At 36.0% G+C, this 19,274-nt stretch overlaps 1 protein-coding gene across 3 annotated transcripts in view; it reads right to left on the reverse strand.

Annotated features, from left to right (window-relative positions):
• The window catches only part of ADGRD2 (adhesion G protein-coupled receptor D2), a 1,709,855-nt gene that overhangs the window by 382,220 nt on the left and 1,308,361 nt on the right, over positions 1-19,274 (reverse strand). For all 3 annotated transcript variants that reach the window (XM_044058541.1, XM_044058538.1, XM_044058539.1), the window contains exon 22: positions 4,582-4,635. In XM_044058541.1, coding sequence (XP_043914476.1) covers positions 4,582-4,635 — 54 coding nt within the window. The remainder of the gene's footprint in view (positions 1-4,581; positions 4,636-19,274) is intronic.

Consider the following 19,274-nt stretch of genomic DNA (forward strand, 5'->3'; position numbering starts at 1 on the left):
TTTTAACAATTATTGTAAGTATATAATGTTATAATTCTATATAGTTCTATTTTAAATCTGCACTAATCCATAATAACCTTTCTATTTTTGCTAAAGTTACATGTAATATCTTTAATGTATTTCTACAGAATATGGCAATACCAGAATGTCTCCTATCTCCAAAATTTCAAATTATCTTTCCTCCTCATAGTTTCTGTATTTGTAATCTTTATTCACTTATTAAAAATCTTGTATCTTCTGACATTATTACATTTACATCACATGTATTACACCAATCCAGAATCCCTATTCTTCTTACTATATTCTTCATTTTCTTCATACTTACAGAAAGCACTCTATTTTTCTATTTTCCCTTTTCCTTAGATACATGGTCTCATAGGTTTATAGCTCATTACTGGGCTAGCTGCCTTAATGGGCCATTTTAAACCTAAACAACTTCCCTCCCAAATGTGTGACTCAAACACTGTACCTTGTGTCTATGAGTCATACTCCTTAGACATTATACCAGCCCCAAACTATTAGCTGCATATATTATTTTCATCCATTGAATTTATTTTTTTTTGTACTTGTCCCTTTAATTTTTCTTTTTCTGTCTTTTACTCTTTTACCAATAGATTATTATTTTTACTATCTCCCAATTTGTCTTTTTCATCACTTATTTCAGAGTCTTCTTCTATGTCCCGTTTATTATTTTTTCTCATCTAATTTTTCTTTTTTCTACTTCTAAAATGTCTTCTCTTTGTTCACTTTCTTCTCTTTTTCTTTTTCCTTATTATTTTTGTTTTTTCAATCCATCAGTAAATGTAACATTTCAATTCACATTTTTTGCATCATGTCCCATTTCACCACAAATATAACATTTTTTTTATTACAGATACTTAGCAAATTTCCTTCTTTTCTATAAGCAAAGAACAAAAACATGTTTTGGGTTGTCCCCAGTAATTTATGACACCCCCATTCTGCTCCATATTTATAATTTTTGGTATATGTATACTTTTTCTCTTTCTATTTTTAACACAATATTACAATCTCATCTGCCAGTCTATAAACCTCTTTGTCATAAACTTTTGCAATACCCTCCTTTACATAATGTTTGCAAATATCCTTTCAATGCTTCTCTTTCCACCTCTGTTTGAGATTGTACATTAATTTTCTGTTTTTTTCCCTGTTAAATGCTTTTATCACATTAAGATTCCATAGGTTACATTCTTTTTTTATACTCTCCAAGAACATTTTCCGTTGAAAAAACAGTCAAATATAATGCCACAAAATGTCTTAGTTAAAAATAACAAATGCTCTTAGCTCATATGCTTTTATACACAAAGGAGCTATTAAATTGCTCCACACTTCATTCCTGTCTATTTTTTCTTAATTTAAAATCCTTACCATGTACTTTCAGTTTTTAGATTGCGGTGGTGGTGCTGCGGTAGCGTTGTTGCCTCACAGCAAGACGTTGTCCCGTTCGATTCTTGGCTACAGCGTCTTCTGTGTGGAGACATGCATGAATGGGCGTATCTTCGTTGAAGGTTGTGCATCAGGGCATGTAAAAATCAACCGTCAATCATTAGCGGACCGGAGTTCCACTGTGGTGACCCCTAACCGGGAAAAGCCGAAAGAAACAACCATGTACTTTCAGTTTTTTTCTTCTGCCTTTTTATTTCCTGATACTCCACTTTTGCCTTCTTTTACTTTCTCTGGATATGTTTTCTTTTCCAATTCACTACTATTTTTCAAGATTGTTTTTGTATCTCCTTTTGTATTTCAACATAATTTCCCTAAGAAATGCCTCCATCTTTTTCTTGCTCACTCAGCATCACCATTTCTTTAAGAAAATCACCCCACTACCATCTTGACATAATTATACATCCTTCATTTGCAGACTCATCTCCATCAAACAGATTTCTTTGAAACATCTCTTCAGAATCCTACATACATTCTCTGGTCTCAATACTGGCTTACCCCCATTTCTCTCACTACTCCATTATGCTCTTCTCTCTCAATCTGCCTGTCTGTTTCTCCGGGCCACCTCTATGCCTTGAACAGAAACAGGAAGTGCTCATGCAAAATGGGTCACACTTGCAACAATGAAGAGAAGGGGAAGTTTATGGATGCCCTGACCAAATTTCACCTAGTAGTATAAATACCACCTGGGGCCTCCCCTGAAAAGAAGCCACTAGCAAAATGGGACTAACCAGATCAACAAAGGGGAAAATACAAAAAAATATGGTTTGATATCAAATGGAACTCCTCAAAAACCTGAGTATAAAAGCAGGAGAGGTTATAGACAGTGTTCAGAAGGCAAACCTCTTAGAACTAACACAATTTTAATTACAGGGTTGGGAGACATGATTAATTGGCACTTTGATGCTGTAGATATATTGTGCAGGACTTACGCCAGAGACTCACTGATTAACATACATGTCTGCTTGATGATTCAGTCACTGGCAGATGATGATAAAGTGCAGAGACATGTTGGGGTTTGGCATAATGGATAAGGTATTTACTTCATAGACAAAAGCTACAGGATTTAATTCTAACCTTTGAATGGAAAAGGCAGCTAGTCTCTTACTTACCTATGAACTAGCTTCAATAAAAACATAATTTCTATCACCATAAGCTTGCCTTATGCAGAGAAACTTCCCATATCATAGTAATGTTATAAAATTTCTGGTATGAAAACTATCTATGTAAAAGTGATTATAACTTATGCTAAAAAGTTCAAACTCTACACAGTTCTGATTTTTCCCTACTAGCACACCTTTCAACTGTCCAGAGTGTTGACTCATGGTTTGATCTGTTGCTCATAACATTTTTGTTTTCTAGCAAATCACTGAGGACTGAAGTCACTGAACAATGGCATGCATTTGAGTTTCAAACTTTATATCCTTCAGAAAATGCATGACAACAAAATTCCTGTTATTCCAGAAACTTTCAAAGTTTATACGAACAATATTTAAAATCTGTCCCTGTTTTTGGGCATTTATCCTCATATTATTTTAGGCATTGTCCAGATTTCTTGTACTACAAGGTAAGAAGATATGCCTACTAGTCCTAAACCTACAAACAATAGTGAAGATTCTTATTTATTGGATTAGAAAATATTACAATTTAACATTTGTACAAAAATCAACTGCTCAATGTGGGCTCCATTTGCATATGAAAATTAAAATTAATATAATGCTAATTATATACCACATGATATTTAGAAAGTTGTGAAGAATTCTATTTCACATGATCCCATTACCAAATTTGCATGGTCCTTGTTGCTGCACCTTTCATATGTTTCTATAGGATTTTGTCAAACAAAAAGTTGTTTATCAAGCTAAAAATAATCATGCATCAAAAAGTACCTATTTTGCAAATCCCCTGTATAGTATTGCAATGTCTTGATCCATTCATTACATTTATGGATATGAATTTGTGCATCCAAAGTAAAAAAAATACATTTATTTACTTCACAGAATTTTAGGTACCCTCCACATAATACATGTTGAATCTTTAATATTAGTCCAACTTTACTATATGTCTATACAGTTCTTGGACTATAGACTTACTAATATTTTGAATAAACCCGCTATGTCCTGATACTGTAGGAAGTCAAGTATATGAAAGCAGAATCTTATGTAGTTTGGGTAAATGGTAAAATATCAGTTTTTTTTCCAGTTTTCTTTCTTTTCCACATCAGCTATAAATGACTAAGATGTCCTTTCATTAAATAATTTATCAAATTAAGGAACATCAGAATATAATTTATTCAGATTAAACTGTGTGCGCGTGTGTGTTTTTTTTATTGAAGTTCACATATTTTTAAATACCGCACATTTAATATTATCATAATACTTTGTTTGGTTTCCTAATCATTGTAAAGTAAATCAGTTCATTTTTTTCCATATTGTACTTTAGCAAAAAATTAACAAATGACTTAAACATTAACAAACCAATAAATAAATGAAGGACCTGCTTTGGAGAATACAGCAGAACGTTAACTGTGAATAGGATAGTAGGTACTAAAATACTAAAATACAGCAATGGTTGCATAAGTTGGCAGTTATCTGCACAGCCAGTGGGACAGTCTGGTTTTATATATATATATATATATATATATATACATATATATATATATATACATATATATATATATATAAATATATATATATAAATATATATATATATATAAAGTTACTTTGCCATAACATAGTCAGAATCATCATAGAGAGATATAAAAAATAATGATGCCAGCTTTGTCCAGCAATAGCTCCAAGGGCAAGGGGGTATTAGTACCATGTATATGAAAAACTATCCTCCAATTAAATATAAATTGATAACATCCTTTTTAAATTCCACTGCTGATTAATCAATGGCTCAAACACTGGATTTATTCATGAAGTATTTTACTATTTTATTTTAGTGAAATACACTGTACCTCACCTCACTTCTCATTCTTCACTATACTATTAAACACACTGGATAGGCTGGTTTCTGCTTACATTTTATATCCAGAGGTTGAACAATTCACCATGAGAAGGCTTATCTTACGTTATTCTTTATAAACAGTTAAAAGGATATCAGTAGTCTACTTACTGTAAATGACAGAGCTTTCTTCTTTTCCTTTATTCTTTTGATAGCATGCCTCACCTGTTGAATAAAGTACATGCAAGTAAACGGACAGAGCTAAAGAATATTCTTTTGAGTTAAAAGCAACCTGCAGAATTTCTCTGAAAAGTGTCTGCTTTAAGCTACAAAGAATCAGCAATACATTAAAATGTAAAATATTTTTCAATTATTCTAAGTTTGCTTAATTTAAAAATACGATAACAAATGAAAAATTGGGAAAACACTTCTGATAAGATAATTGGTGTAAGAAGGAAAAGTGACACAGACAATTCATCAAATAAAATTACAATTACTGAGTCAGAAAGCATTTGGGAATTATGTTATAGATCTTTTAAAGTGAGCAAATCTACAAAACTGAAAATATGACTGGACACCTGTTAGTTGGAAAAGTATGTATTTTTTTGCAAAAATATGTACCATTTAGCCATAGAGCTTACAGCCAGTGAAAATAGAAAAACACATTATGATTATCTCTACATGATAGAACCAGCAATCCTCAAAAATCTATTGAAATGTTATAGTCTCTATAGCTTTTTCAAAAAGTATAGTAGAGATATATACAATATCAATGGATGTACACAAACATATGCACACCCATTAACATTATTCGGAGTGGACTTAGTATATTTTAAAATACTGCACCCTTCTATTTTTAAATGTTACTCTACACACACACACACACACACACACACATATGTGTCTGTGTGTGTGTGTGTGTGTGTGTACTGATAATGATTAAAACACCAAAATCCTGATGTTTACATTACATTAACTCCACGACTGCAAAATCCCAGCTCCTTTCTTCCAGGGCCACTGCATTATGGTGGCACTTATGCATGTCCCTTTCCCTGATGGGGCCTGTCCTTCTTGGTGAAAAGACCTCTGTAGCTATTTAAGCTGTAAATTCATCTTGAAACCCATGAGATGGCGTGGAGAAGGCATGGCTATCACACTGCAATCAAGTTGGTGTTTTCACTTAAATTCTACCTTTCACCTAGGTGGGTATGCAATGGTACCATGACAGAAATGGTCCCACCTGCTTGGTGATGAACTCCTTTTTGCCTGCCCACTTAATGAAGCAATGGGTTTCATTCATAGCCCCAGTATCATCACCAGGGTTTATAACATTTCTGCTCCTCCATAATCCCAAAACAGGCAAGAAGATAATACCTCACCATTCCTCTTCCTCCAGCAGCTGCCTGAACCATTTGGGTCACAGTCAAGGTTTTATCCTTCTATTGTAACAGAGCTTATAATCTCAGTTTTGAATTTCATTTTTACACAACTGCTTAACCACAAACCAATCTTTGTATTGACACAATTCTGCATTTTTTTTTTTAATGATGCATCCACTGCAGCAACAAATACCTCTCAAACTGCAAGCTATCTTTTCAGAAAAAAAAATCCAGGAACCTGCAGATCCAGATGTTTGAGCAATACCTCATACCGAACTTGCATAAAAGCCAGAAAAGGTACTAGTGCACCACTCCAATATGTCATGGGAAAAAGCCATAAAGGTTATTTAACAAATTTAAAAAAAAAGGGAAGAGATGGAGATAACCTAACCTTTATAAGACAGAATCTTGAAGCACATTGTAAACCAAACAAAAGCTGACATATGTCAGACTTTTTTTTTTTTTTTGCAATGAAAGAAGGAGTTTATTAAAGTACTGATGCTTATATGACTGGATTGAAAAACAAAGCAAAAGACTGAACTTAGTGAGTTGCAGGCTTTATTAATCAGAGAAAGAACTGACTGTCATATTAAAAAGGACAAAAAGCAGACTATTAATAGACTCGGAACTTGCTTCAGATAGAACACTGAATGTGTTCAAAGTGAATGGAATTTTAGGTATGCTATTAAATGCATTTGCTGAATAAATACAATGGTGCAATATTAAAACTGTGGCTGAAAATAATATGATAATGAAGTACTAAGTAAAAGTGTATAATTATAATAAAAGTGAAGGCAGAGAAAGTCATGGAGTATTGATGATAGCATCCAGAAGGAGCCCATTGATTAAATTTTAAACTTTATGTATTTATTGTGGTTGCAATGAAGAGATAGAATGAAATGTATAATGTTTAAACTGATGAGTAGACAATGTGAAGGCAAGAATCATTTTGCAAGAGTATGCAAGAAACTAAAAGTGCTGTGCAAAATGTATATATCATTAAAAATACAAATGTGACAACCGAAATCTTTATGGGAACTGTAAAATGTATGCTTTTCTCCAAGGTATGGTGATCTTGGAGTTGGTATATGCAAGTCCAGAGAGTGTTCAGGGGTTAGTTCCCACATAGATGGGTGCAGGAGGGCTTGCTCCCCTGCAAAAAAAAAAAAAAAAGTTTAAAGGAGAAGAGTGATTTTCCAAATTTGCTCTTCTCCTATGTTTTCTGTCTTTATTTTCAGCTTGTTGGCACTCAGCGTTTTGAGAGCTTGCATATCAATAGGGAGCCATTTTCTGACAGAATTGGAGACATAAAATCACTCCAACTTTATTATGGGGATCACATTAAGCACTTTCTTCCCACTCATGGGAACTTTATCAGACTGTAAGAACAAACCAAAGTCACATGTTTTAAAAAGTTAGGAAGTCACATGATGCATCAAGTAATCATAGTAATAATGAACTAGCAGGTTAAATTAAATGCCTGTATTAAATGATGCTTGAATGATAAGGAGAACTTTAAAAGCTGTTATAAAATGGGTCTAGTTCATTATGGAGGGAGATGGGGAAAAGGTGGAAAAGTGGAAAATACAGCATATAGACATATTTTTATATGTTTTAAACCAGTCAGGTATGTATAGCTACAAAACCTGTAGGAAAAAGATGTATGACATTCCATACCTTGCCATCAAATAATTACTAGGCTAACTCAACTTCAGTGGCATAGAGGGGGATAACACCCTTACCATGGCCAAGGTGACTAGAGATCAATAAGTTCCTCAGATGTTTGATGGAAATGACCAGCTAGGGTGTGCGTCTGATGAAACTGACCAGGGAGGATATGTATTTGATGGAACTGAACTAACCAGGGAGGATGGGATCAGGAAGCCACTAGTGGCTCATCCATTCTTGGAGGAAGGTGGTGGCTCTGATCTACACTTAGGTGATGCTTAGCAGGAGGACTGGCTGTTGCAATTATGGAGAACAGGCCTATGAACATAGGGTGCTATGGTGCCTATGCATGCTCCCTGTAGCAGTCAGTATGCAGCAGGGCTCAGACAACTGCCATGAGGGAAGGGGATACTCCACTTGGGCAGGGGTCAACAACTTCACATGACCAGCAAGAGGTCTTGCTTTCTACAACCTAATTCCTGACACTGAGGAAAGAATTGGCTAATTTGGGCTACCAAGATAGAAACAAATTGTCTGTAGATATCTTGCCTATCCTTGGGATGTTCATCTTTTGAGCATATCCTGCTGAGGAGACAGGTACTAGGCATCCAATAAAATTGTTCTGGGCAATACATGTTTCATTTTGTGTGGATAACACTGGCTTAGACATACATGTCATCATATTAAACTTCATGGCCATTGTTCAAAATGGTCATAGATTGCAACAGGTGTTTCACAGGAAGCTGCTATAGGTCTCATACTGTCAAACTTTGTAGTTGCCTACTAATATTACCATTTTGACTATCTAAATGTGCTGCTGACATTAAAACTGGTGCATTTTAATATCATTTTAAGTGATTTTACTTTCAATTCCCAACCTTTATGTATATCCCTTAATTTCAATTCCCTCCCTTATGCAGGGGAATGATTCACCACATCATTCCTCCACATAAGGGGAGGCCATCCACAGATCTATCCAACTACAGACTCATTGACATAATTTCATCCCTCAGTAAAATATTAGAAAAGTGTATACATTCTCAACTCCTTACCAATCTACTACAAAACAATCTACTCTCCATGTCTTAACATGGCTTCAGACCAAAACCCAGTACCACTACTGCCCTATTAAGCTTCACAGATACCATCAACAGCCACAGAAATAGTAACAACCTTGTATTGTCCATATTCTTGGATATGTCTAAAGCTTTTGATACTGTTTCCCATCAGAAACTACTACAAAAACTATCTTCCATCCATATTGCACTCTCAGTTATCATTTGTTTCCATAATTATCTGTCCAACCACTAGTAGGCTGTCAAGTGAGCTGATGACATATCTCCACTAGTAACTGTTACTATTAGTGTCCCACAAGGCTCAACTCTGGGATGCCTACTCTTCTCTGTCTTTGAAAATAAACTTAATTCCACTATCTCACATCCTACTATAGTGCAGTATGCAGATGACTCCACAGTCATTTGCACAGCTCCCCCCCTACCCTGAACTACAAATTAAAACTCAACAAGCTTTCTCAGATATAGAGCTATACCTCAAAGAGTACCAATTCATATTAATCAAATTAAACCCCAATAAAACAAAGCTCATGATATTCTCACATAATAGATCTATAGAAATCACTTCCACTCTCTACATCCTTTCCTCCAACTGAACCAAAATGTAGCCAGTAGACAACGCTAAACTACTAGGTGTCACAACAGATAGCTCATTAAAATATGACATACACATAGCCCTTACCATAAAGTAGATGCATATTAAACCTGTCTAACTTGTATAGGTCCAGAACATTCCTCACCCCTCCCACTAAACTGGCCCTAGCTGGAACACACAGTCTATCCACATTACTGTACGCTTCCCCTACCTTCACTAATCTTAGAAAATCTGAACTCTCTAAACTAGAGACTTGCTAGTACAAGATTGTTTGGTTTGCTACCAGCCTCCCTAACAGAACACATCACTGCACAACCCTGAAGCAACTACACTGGCTTAAACTACCCCACCTTCTCCTATTACTAAGCCAACTCTCAACTGCTCACAATATCACTCACTAACCTGATGCCTGTCCAGCTCTAAAAAACCTAGTCCAACCTTATACCACTTCCTGTTCACTTTGCTCAACCAATAAACTACTACTAAAAAGCCATAAATCTTGTAACTCTTTTGATGACTTCCTATTCACAAATCATATTGCAAAAATATGGAACTGTATTCTACAAAACATACTCAACACCCACAGCAACACTAAATTTAAGCTACTACTCAAAACACACCTTTTCAATAACTGGATCTGTACCTACATCACTTCAAGATAAATTCCTCCCCCTTCTCTTTTTACCTCTTAATCCACTTGCTTATCAATGGCTTCCACTAGCTAATAAGCAACTCATACTTATGTAACTTGCCTATGTCTATCACCAAGCTGTTAATTAACATCTGCTGTCAATTAATATGTATGTAATATGTATGTAACTTATTTACCAAATTAATGTTTCTTATTGTTACCAAAATTCTAACTACTTTTTTACAACCGTTGTAATTATTGCACAAATTACTGTTACTATAACTATCTCTGGAGATTTTCTCCCCAGCCGCTACTGAAAAATGGGCTACTTGCCCAGTTGACTATCCTGGCAAACAAATGTAAAATAAATAAATAAATAAATAATTCATATGTGTCCAAACTATTTGAGTTGTTAAATAAAATGGATCTTAATATCAGTCCAATTATGGTGTTATGTATTTTGGTCATTTCAGACCTGAACAACCTTTTATTTTGAGAAATCATGTTATACAGGCAGTAGCTGAATACAGAGGACTTGGTGTATATATAAGTTGTAACTTTTCATTAAAAAATGCTTGTGCCATTAAGGTAAAGGATATGCATGCATGATAATGCCGTCCTTCTGAGAATGATTTCAACTAGATCTGTTGCACTCCTATTGAAATTATCAACAATGAATATTAGATCTATAACTGAATGCAACTCATAAGTTTGTACATATTCAAGAGTTGACCTCTCCATGTTGAAAAATGTTCAAAGAAAATTTACTAAAAGAATTATGGAGTGCAGTGTGATTCCCCAGTACTGGCCCAGTAATCAAGGAGCCTGAATTCTCACCACTGGGAATAGTGGGGAATGTACACACTGGGAGGATGACAAGTACACTCACAGTAAAGTGCAATTTCCCCTTAAGAGCACACAGAGACCACAGTCAGTCTGGGTCTAGTTTCTCCCTCTTTCTCCAAATCCCCAATAAGACTCCCCACTGGCACAGCTATAGAGCTGAGTCCTTAACCATGGTTCCAAGCCAAGTCCTCCAACACTCTCTCTGTCCAACCAGTGCTTTGTGTCCCTGCCCAAGTAGCTGACACACACACACTCTTGGAGTTTCTATTCACACACACACACACACACACACACACACACACACACACACACACACACACACACACACACACACACACCTGGGAAAGGCTGACACAGGTTTACAAGCTATGCCCCCTTCTGCCCAGACTATAAGGTAGTTATTACCAGAACACCTTATCAGCTGCTTTGAGGCCCTAAACAAATGGTGGCCAATCTTACTGTGTAATGTTACTATTAATCCAAATGGTAGTCTGACCAAGAGCAAGGCTATTAGGAGTAGTCTGCACAGTGGTAACAAATAAATATGCAAGTACTCTCAGAGCTCAAATATGTCTCACAAATATCAGCCACAAAAATCGGTTTAATTATATTTAATACTAAATAATAAAAGAACAAGAAAATACTCAGGAAATCATCACAGTAACTTCAAAATCACAACAACATTGCAGAACAGTCTCAAATAAATACAGAAAACATCTAAACTAATCTTGACTGTATTCCTAACTATATCTAAAATAATTTACTGTACCCTAGTTAACTTACTTACAGCAAGGCAATACAGATGTGGTGAGTGGATGTTTCCAGGTCAAAAGATAAAATACAAAATGCTCACTTTCTCAGAGAGTTCTTAAATTAATACCAAATATTACTGCTGGGATACTTGCAGCATAACATCACTTTTTGTCGCCTGATTTCAGTTCTCAGGCTCAACAACCATTGCTTGAAACCACTAGCATTTAGAATCTCCCTGTGAAAATACACAGCCTTCAGATGTTTGCAACTGCAGGAAGACATAAAACAATAAAACACTTACAAAACAATGCAGAAGGCTCCCTAGTTTTACACATCCTGTCTCATTGCTGCATTGAAACCATCTCTTTTATTACGTTTATAAAACAATTTAATTTCAAGTATTTTCCTGAAGTTTTGCAAGTTAACCTTTTATGTTCCAGTTTACACTGTTAAAATATATACATTTGCACAGCTACAATATTGTATATACATTTCTGTTCTCTTCCAGTAGGGTACACCTTGGATACATCTTTAAGCTCAGTACTTTACACACACTTCTGTAAAAGCAGTTTGATATACACATAACATACAATTCTAATACATTGGTAGCACAAGCATATGAATCATGCTGATAGTCACAAATGACATATAATTATTTAAAAAAATCCAGTGAGCTGGTCTGGAAGAGTTTAATTTTGTGACATGCAGCATCATAGAATCACAGGAAGTTACTAGGCTATTGGCCCTGAGGCCTTTACAAGCCTAGGCAAGAATTTAGTCCATGTTCCAACAAGTCAGCACCCAATGCCCCTGTCAAGCAGGGATATAGGTTGAGTCCCAAGGGTGCTATTTTCTGTTCCCCATCCAGTTATCCAGGTTGCACTTAAAAAGGGTTAATGAGGTAATCTGCTTGACATGGAGAGGGAGTCTATTCCACAGAAAGGGGAGTCTCTGGGACACAAATCTGTCCCGCCAACAAGTCCTTTTGATGTCATAGACCAGATTAAGGTCTCGAGTGCAGACAATCACATATCAGGAACACAAAGCTAAACATAACTTGTTTAATATCAGTTATTTCTAGTTATGTGGCATGCATGTTTTGATGAAAAAAATGCATTTTTTGTTAAATATTGAGTTGCTGCAGTCAGAGGACAAAATTATAACTTTCAAATAGCAAAATACAAAAACAACTTTTAGATCATGGTCTATCATCCAAAGTATTGTGAGATCATGAAACAGTCATTCCAAGTAAGAAACTGTAATTCACTGGAATTATTCAGAAAAGTTTTGGATACTTTGTTTTGTTTGAATGTCTACTCATTGACCTTGATGATGGTCTTTGACCTCTACACAGCTTACCAGAACCTATGAAACTGTATGCAAGCAGGAAACATCTGACTAAAAGTTGCCATGGTTTTGCTTGAGTGCTACAGTTTTATAATCAGACCTTGACAGTTTGTTGCTCATATCATTTTATCTTTCAACCACTTACTGTAGCATTCAGTGAATGCCAGGAAGAATGGCATAGATGAGAATCAAGGTGAAATATTTGCACGCCTTTTCTGGACATCATTCTGAACGAACAGAGGATGCAAAGGCAACAATCCAGCAGTAGAAATTAGCAGGTTTGTCATACTGACACAACTGGTCCAAGATATTATGGGAGCTCTTGCATGAGAGTCTGTTCGATTCTTATATTAGTCGAGTATCATGTGCGTTCTGTGTGAACTTTGGTTGCATTTCACACATAATGTATCTACTACAGTCAGACATTTCAGTTTGAATCCATAAGTATTGCATAATGGCAAAAAACAGATTTTTTTCAGTGTAAGGCCAACCTGTTTCCATGTACTCTTTTTGTAGTAGAGGAAACTGCTTGCATGAACAATTGAGATGTTCAGTGGTAGTGACAGAGAGGTTAGCTGTGGACAAAGGCAGAATTTCAGCATCTGGTTCCTGAGAATGAGGACATTATAGAGTGGTAGACTTGATACGACAACCACAGTCACTCTGCCACATTTATATTTGTATTAAGTTTTGTGTTTAAAGGGTAACAGTTTCATATACCACCTATTGTTTACCTTCTTTCAAGAACTGTAGCTGTCAGCACTGTTGTCATTGGAGAAAAAGAGTTAACCATTATTCCCACTAGTATGAGCACCACCAGTCAGGAGATCAATTTCAGCAGACAGACTCTGCAAAGGCTGTGCATTTGTTTTTGGAGATTTACAAGAGTACATGAAACAAATTCAGTAGCCTTCTCAACATTATCTTGCAGTAATGTATGAACTGAAACAGTAATTAGCTAGATGAAGCAGTGCTTAGAACAGCAGTCAAAGCAAGATAAGTAAAATCAGACCACTGAAGAGATGAAGGATGCTGGTGTTGGGTTATACTTCTGCTGTATACCCTAACCCCCATCACCTCATGATAGCCTTGCAAGCTCCACAAGTTCTGCTTTTGGGAGGTGCATGCATGCATGCTTCTAGGCAAGTACAAAGCAACCTCCCATTCAGGCACTATACCACTTGCAGCTTGGAACCTGCCCGACTTTTAATGCTGCTGTTGCAGTGAGCCTAGACAATTTCCCACCCCATAGGGTGGTAAGTCTTGTCTCAACCACTCACTCCTATCCTCCCTTCTCCAGTATCATTTTCACTAGTCAAACACAGGTCATCTGAGCTACAGAATGGATTTTATCCCTCTATATCATGAGGACATTCTTTTGTTGCTCTTCTTGCGGTTGGCAGAAGCTTTTGTATATGTTGTGTTGGCTAGACTTGCACTGGTCAGTAGACTAATTGCTTTATACTTTTCTCTTAATCTATAAAACTATGACTCTATTTAATCTGATAAAAAAGTGGGAAAATGTTGAGTTCTGCATCAGCTTACAATGTTCATGGCAGAAGGAAACTGCACTTTGTACTGCGTAGATAACAATAACTTCATTGTTGCTTACCATAGCTTTAGCTGTATGATACTTCTTTTATAGTAATTAATATAGTTGAATAAAGATGCATAAAGCAAAACTGATGCTCATACTTCAAAATCTTTGCTACAGTCCTTAGCAGTAACAAATCACATGTCTTGAATTCCTTTTTTAGGGTAATGTCCCTTTTAAGGCAATATTCTATATCTGTTTTTTTAAATACAAATAACAGTACACCATGCGTAAGAATAAATAGGCTATTAAGTAGTTTGTTTGCATACAGTATCACTGAAATACTGTTTTTGTGTAATACTAGCCTGTCATAATATAATTAGAAATAATGTAATTATATCTAACAATTCAGACCCGCGGTAGTGGTGCTGCGGTAGCATTGTCGCCTCACAGCAAGACGTTGCTCCATTCAATTCTCAGCTAGAGTGTCTTCTGTGCGGAGGCATGCATGAATGGGTGTGCCTTCATTGAAGGTTGTGCATCAGGGCTGGTAACTCGGCACGTAAAAATCCACTACAAAACATTAGCGGACCGGAGTTCCGCTGTGGCGACCCCTAACCGGGATAAGCCGAAAGACACAACAACATATCTAACAATTCAACAGATTATGTGGAAACTATTTACTCCTCTTATGTCTGAAGTGTCCTTCAAACTTTTGTGCATGTAATACAATAGCCATTGTATCTTTATGGTTTTCAGTCTTATCTTCCAAACCTACTGAACGCTATAGCTTCTTTCACATGTGGATCTAATATCTTTACAACTTTACTTGGTATATCAGACATAGGACTTTATCTGTTGTCAGAACAAGTCAATTTAACTTACAAATTCTCTTCATGACTTTCTGGACCTTGACTTTTTTTTGTCACTGTTCTTGAGACTTCTGTTTAAGTAGTAGTTTTACTGGACAACTTCTGGATTTATTGTTCTATGAAGGAGTAATATACTTGCTATATTACTTGGTTCAGCTTTTTGACCATACAAATTAGATTCAGTCCTGCACAGTTATCTACACTTCCTTCTGTATCTGGAAATCAGTACCTTGTATATTATAAGATCTTGGTTCAGACAAACTTTCAAGTAAAACAATTTCTGTCTGACCTTCCTACGCATTTTTCTGTATTGTACTTTATCTCTTTTTCTTTAAACATGACAATGATCTTGAATTTCTATCATTATTGCAGTTTTGTTTTCTCTGCATTAGTTTCAACAACTGTATTACATTATCTATATTTTCGGCTGCTAGCAGTGAAATAGCCATGGGAAGCCTATGTATAAGGCTGTGCTGTTTATATTTTATTCCTTACAGTAGTGCGTTTCTATGCAAGAGGTATGTAGATAGCAGTATCCCTTTCTGGTACTGATACATTTCTTCAGTGCTGTTCACAGTTTCTGTTATCTTCTGCACTTGATCATTTCTCTGACGATTTCATGGACAAGTAATGATAAGTCTCACTGTTATGTTAACCTTTTAATCTCTTAAGGGAAAATCTGAGGACTGTTATCAGAAATTACTTCTGGTATTTATTTTGTATTAAAACATTCAATTTTATACTCCTGTGAGCACGTGGAATCTTTTATTTATTTTTTTGTTTTTTACGTTTCTTTTGGTACTTCTGGCATTCCTTGTTTAGACAATAAGCTTCTCAGAACATGTATCACATGTACTTTTGGAAATTCTGAATAGCAATACATACATACAGATTAAGTATCTGTCTTCTTTAAATTAAAACAAATAATTCCATTATTTTTCCATAGCAGTCCTAGTTTTTCAAGAAAAAAAATATTTCTTAAGATACACATTGCAGACTTTACAACTTTATATCATTCTGATATTACCAGCCAGTATAACAGATGTGCTGTCTTGTTCTACTGTGTTTTTTCCAACATTGATTCTTTTGAAAGACTGCGCTATTTTGTCTGACATAAGCATGACGCCCTCTGTGCAGACAATGCCTTCTCTTTGCATATGGTACCCTCTTATATCCTTGTGCACTGCTGATAACTCATCTCGCCAAACTCTCTTAGTGAGTCTTTAAGTAGCTGCATTTCTCTGTCCTCCTGTTTTCACCCCTTAAACACATCTCATTGAAACTGATGAATCTTCACTTAACAGATTTTCCTTCTGTTCCATCAGATAGGCTGTGTTCAATAAATAATCAATACTTATTTACTTGTCTTCCTTACTCTGGACTGTTACATCAACTTCTGCATTTTAAAGAATATTTTTTGCAATCTATCAGGTGCTTTGTGAAACGAGTTTCTGAAAATAAGGTTGTCTGACTTCCCCAGCACTGCTTTATGACATACACACCCGTGCAATGTTTTACATTCCTACATAAGTGCTATATTTATCTTAATCTCAGCATTTGTAATGTGTGCATCTGTTAGAGATCTTAAACCATATGCTACAGTTCTAGTTGCAGCAATATTGTTCATGTCCCATAACTACCATCAGCTACCTGGAACATAACTGTTTAAATACTTAATATGATAACTTAAAGTTTAATATGATGACATCTATGTCTAAAGTCAGTGCTACCCACACAAAATGAAACATGATAAAGCTGAACATCCCCAAGATAGGCAAGATACCTACAGCCAATTTGTTCCTATCTTGGCAGCCCATTTGGCCAATTTATTTTTCAGTACCAGGAGTTAGGTCGTAAAAATCATGCCACCTTGCTGGCCCTGTGAAGTTGTTGACCCCTCCCCAAATGGAGTATCCCTGTCCTTCATGGTGATTGACTGAGCCCTGCTGCACAGTGCTTGCTAAGGGAGTATGCTTAGGCACTATGCTATGCTCATAGGCTTGTGCTCCATAGCAACAGCCAGTCCTCCTGTTAAGCATCACTCAAGTGTAGATCAGAGCCACCACCCTCCTCCCAGAATGGATGAGCTATGAATGGCTTCTTGATCCCATCCTCCATGGTCAGTTCCATCAGACACATATCCTCCCTGGTCAGTTCAATCAGACATCTGAGGCACTTATTGATCTCTAGTCATGTTGGCCATAGTCAGTGGTTTATCCCCTAGCCTAGTAATTACTTGATGGCAAGGTATGGAATGTCATACATCTTTCTCCTACAGGTTCTGTAAATATGTATTCATGACTGGTTTAAAAACATATAAAAAAATGTCTATATGCTGTATTTCCTCACTCCTCTACCTTTTTCCCCATCTATCTCCATAATGATCTAGACTCCTTTGTTTTATAACAACTTTTAGAGTTCTTTATATCATTCAAGCCGCATTTAATACAGGCATTCAGTTTAACCTGCTAGTTTATTACTACTGTGATTATTTGATGTATCATGTGACCTTCTAACCTTTTAGAAACATGTGACTTTGACTTGTTCTTATAGTCTGATGAAGTTCCCATCAGTGGTTTCTGTGATTCTCATAGTAAAGCTGGAGTGATTTTATATCTCCAGTACTATCAGAAAATGGCTCTCTATTGAAATATCGGCCCTCAAAATGATAAGTGCCAACAAGCTGAAAAAAAAAAAGGGCCAAAAACACAGGAGAAGAGAAAAATTTCAAAAATCACTCTTCTCCTTCAAGCTTCTTTTTTCAGGGGGGTGTCTTACTGCACCCATCCATGTGGGGGCTAGCCCCCAACACCCTCTGTACTTATATATACCTACTCCGAGATCACCATACCTTGGAGAAAACGGAATATTCTGAGAAATGTCATCTCAGACTTATTATATTTAAGTCCGATCTTTCGGCCATTCAGTTTTCATATTTCAGGACTCACTCTAGCAGGTCCCAACAGTTCAAATGATTAGCTCATAAAATCCTTCCATCTCTCTCATCTCATCTAATGTGGGTTCTCATCCAGTATGCAGTATATCTTAATTACCCTCTTCTCGACCCTCATTCTCTCAGTTATAGACTACAATGATCCAATCAGCATGAATAACTCTAAAGCTACTTTCATCACTAGAAAGACCCAATCATTTTATAAAAAAAAAGAATAAAAGGTTTAAAGAACCACTCTTGTTTAGCTAGACTAAAAACACTGTCCTTATTTTCTGCAGTCTATATATTCTTGTGAGGTGATCTATGCCTTGCCTTGCCTTCTGTGCTGTGTTATATCCTGCTCTCTGCAACATACTTTTCCTAGAAAAGAAAAACAAACTCAGTTAATACCCATTCCAAAGACTAGTTTTAAACTTAATATATCTCTGTTTATACCTCTCTGATTGAATTCATTGAATTCTGCTTTGATGTACATTTTCTGTATATATTGCTGTAATCAAACAAACTACATTCTTGCTTTTATGTATATATTCTGTATATGTTACTGTATTTACTATCTGTAATACTCTTTCTACTTCTGCACCAATTAATGTTAACATTTTTTCTGTATCTATGTTCTTGTTGGAGCTTTTCTCCCCAGGCCTCCACTGAAAATGGTCTCTTTTAGGCCCAGTGGACTTTCCTGGTAAACAGATGCAATAAAATAAATAAATAATTGGGATAAATTCATCACCCACTGTTCCCCCCACCTATGTAATAAATGTCTCCTACATATTAGACAATATAAAACCAGAAGCACATTCACTTTTTAATTATAGAAATAGATGAAATCCTGACATTTATCCCAGGAGTCCCTGGCTACAAACCATTAAGGATACTAAACATTAGCACATCTCTAGCTTCCCTATTCCTTCTCTATTTGCATATTCTTCCCTTTTCTCTAACTCTTCCCTATTTTCCTTCCTTCCAGCATTCTCCAAGCTGAGAATATTCTATCCCCATATATCCCAAACTAACTCTACCTCTCATCATTTTTCTGAGTTATTAGCTCATCTATAAGAGCTCTAATTCTTGGCTAAGCCTGCAATGGTTGGCATACTTCTGTTTTGGTATAAACGTATGAACCTATGACTCTCAGCACTGTGCTTTGTAGAAAGACACAGAAAACAATACCCCTTTCAGAAAGAGAGGGCTCTATACCAGTTGGAAAGTC

This window comes from Protopterus annectens, chromosome 16.part0 (genome assembly GCF_019279795.1).
Source record: "Protopterus annectens isolate FY-2018-M chromosome 16.part0, PAN1.0, whole genome shotgun sequence".
NCBI classification, from domain to species: domain Eukaryota; kingdom Metazoa; phylum Chordata; order Ceratodontiformes; family Protopteridae; genus Protopterus; species Protopterus annectens.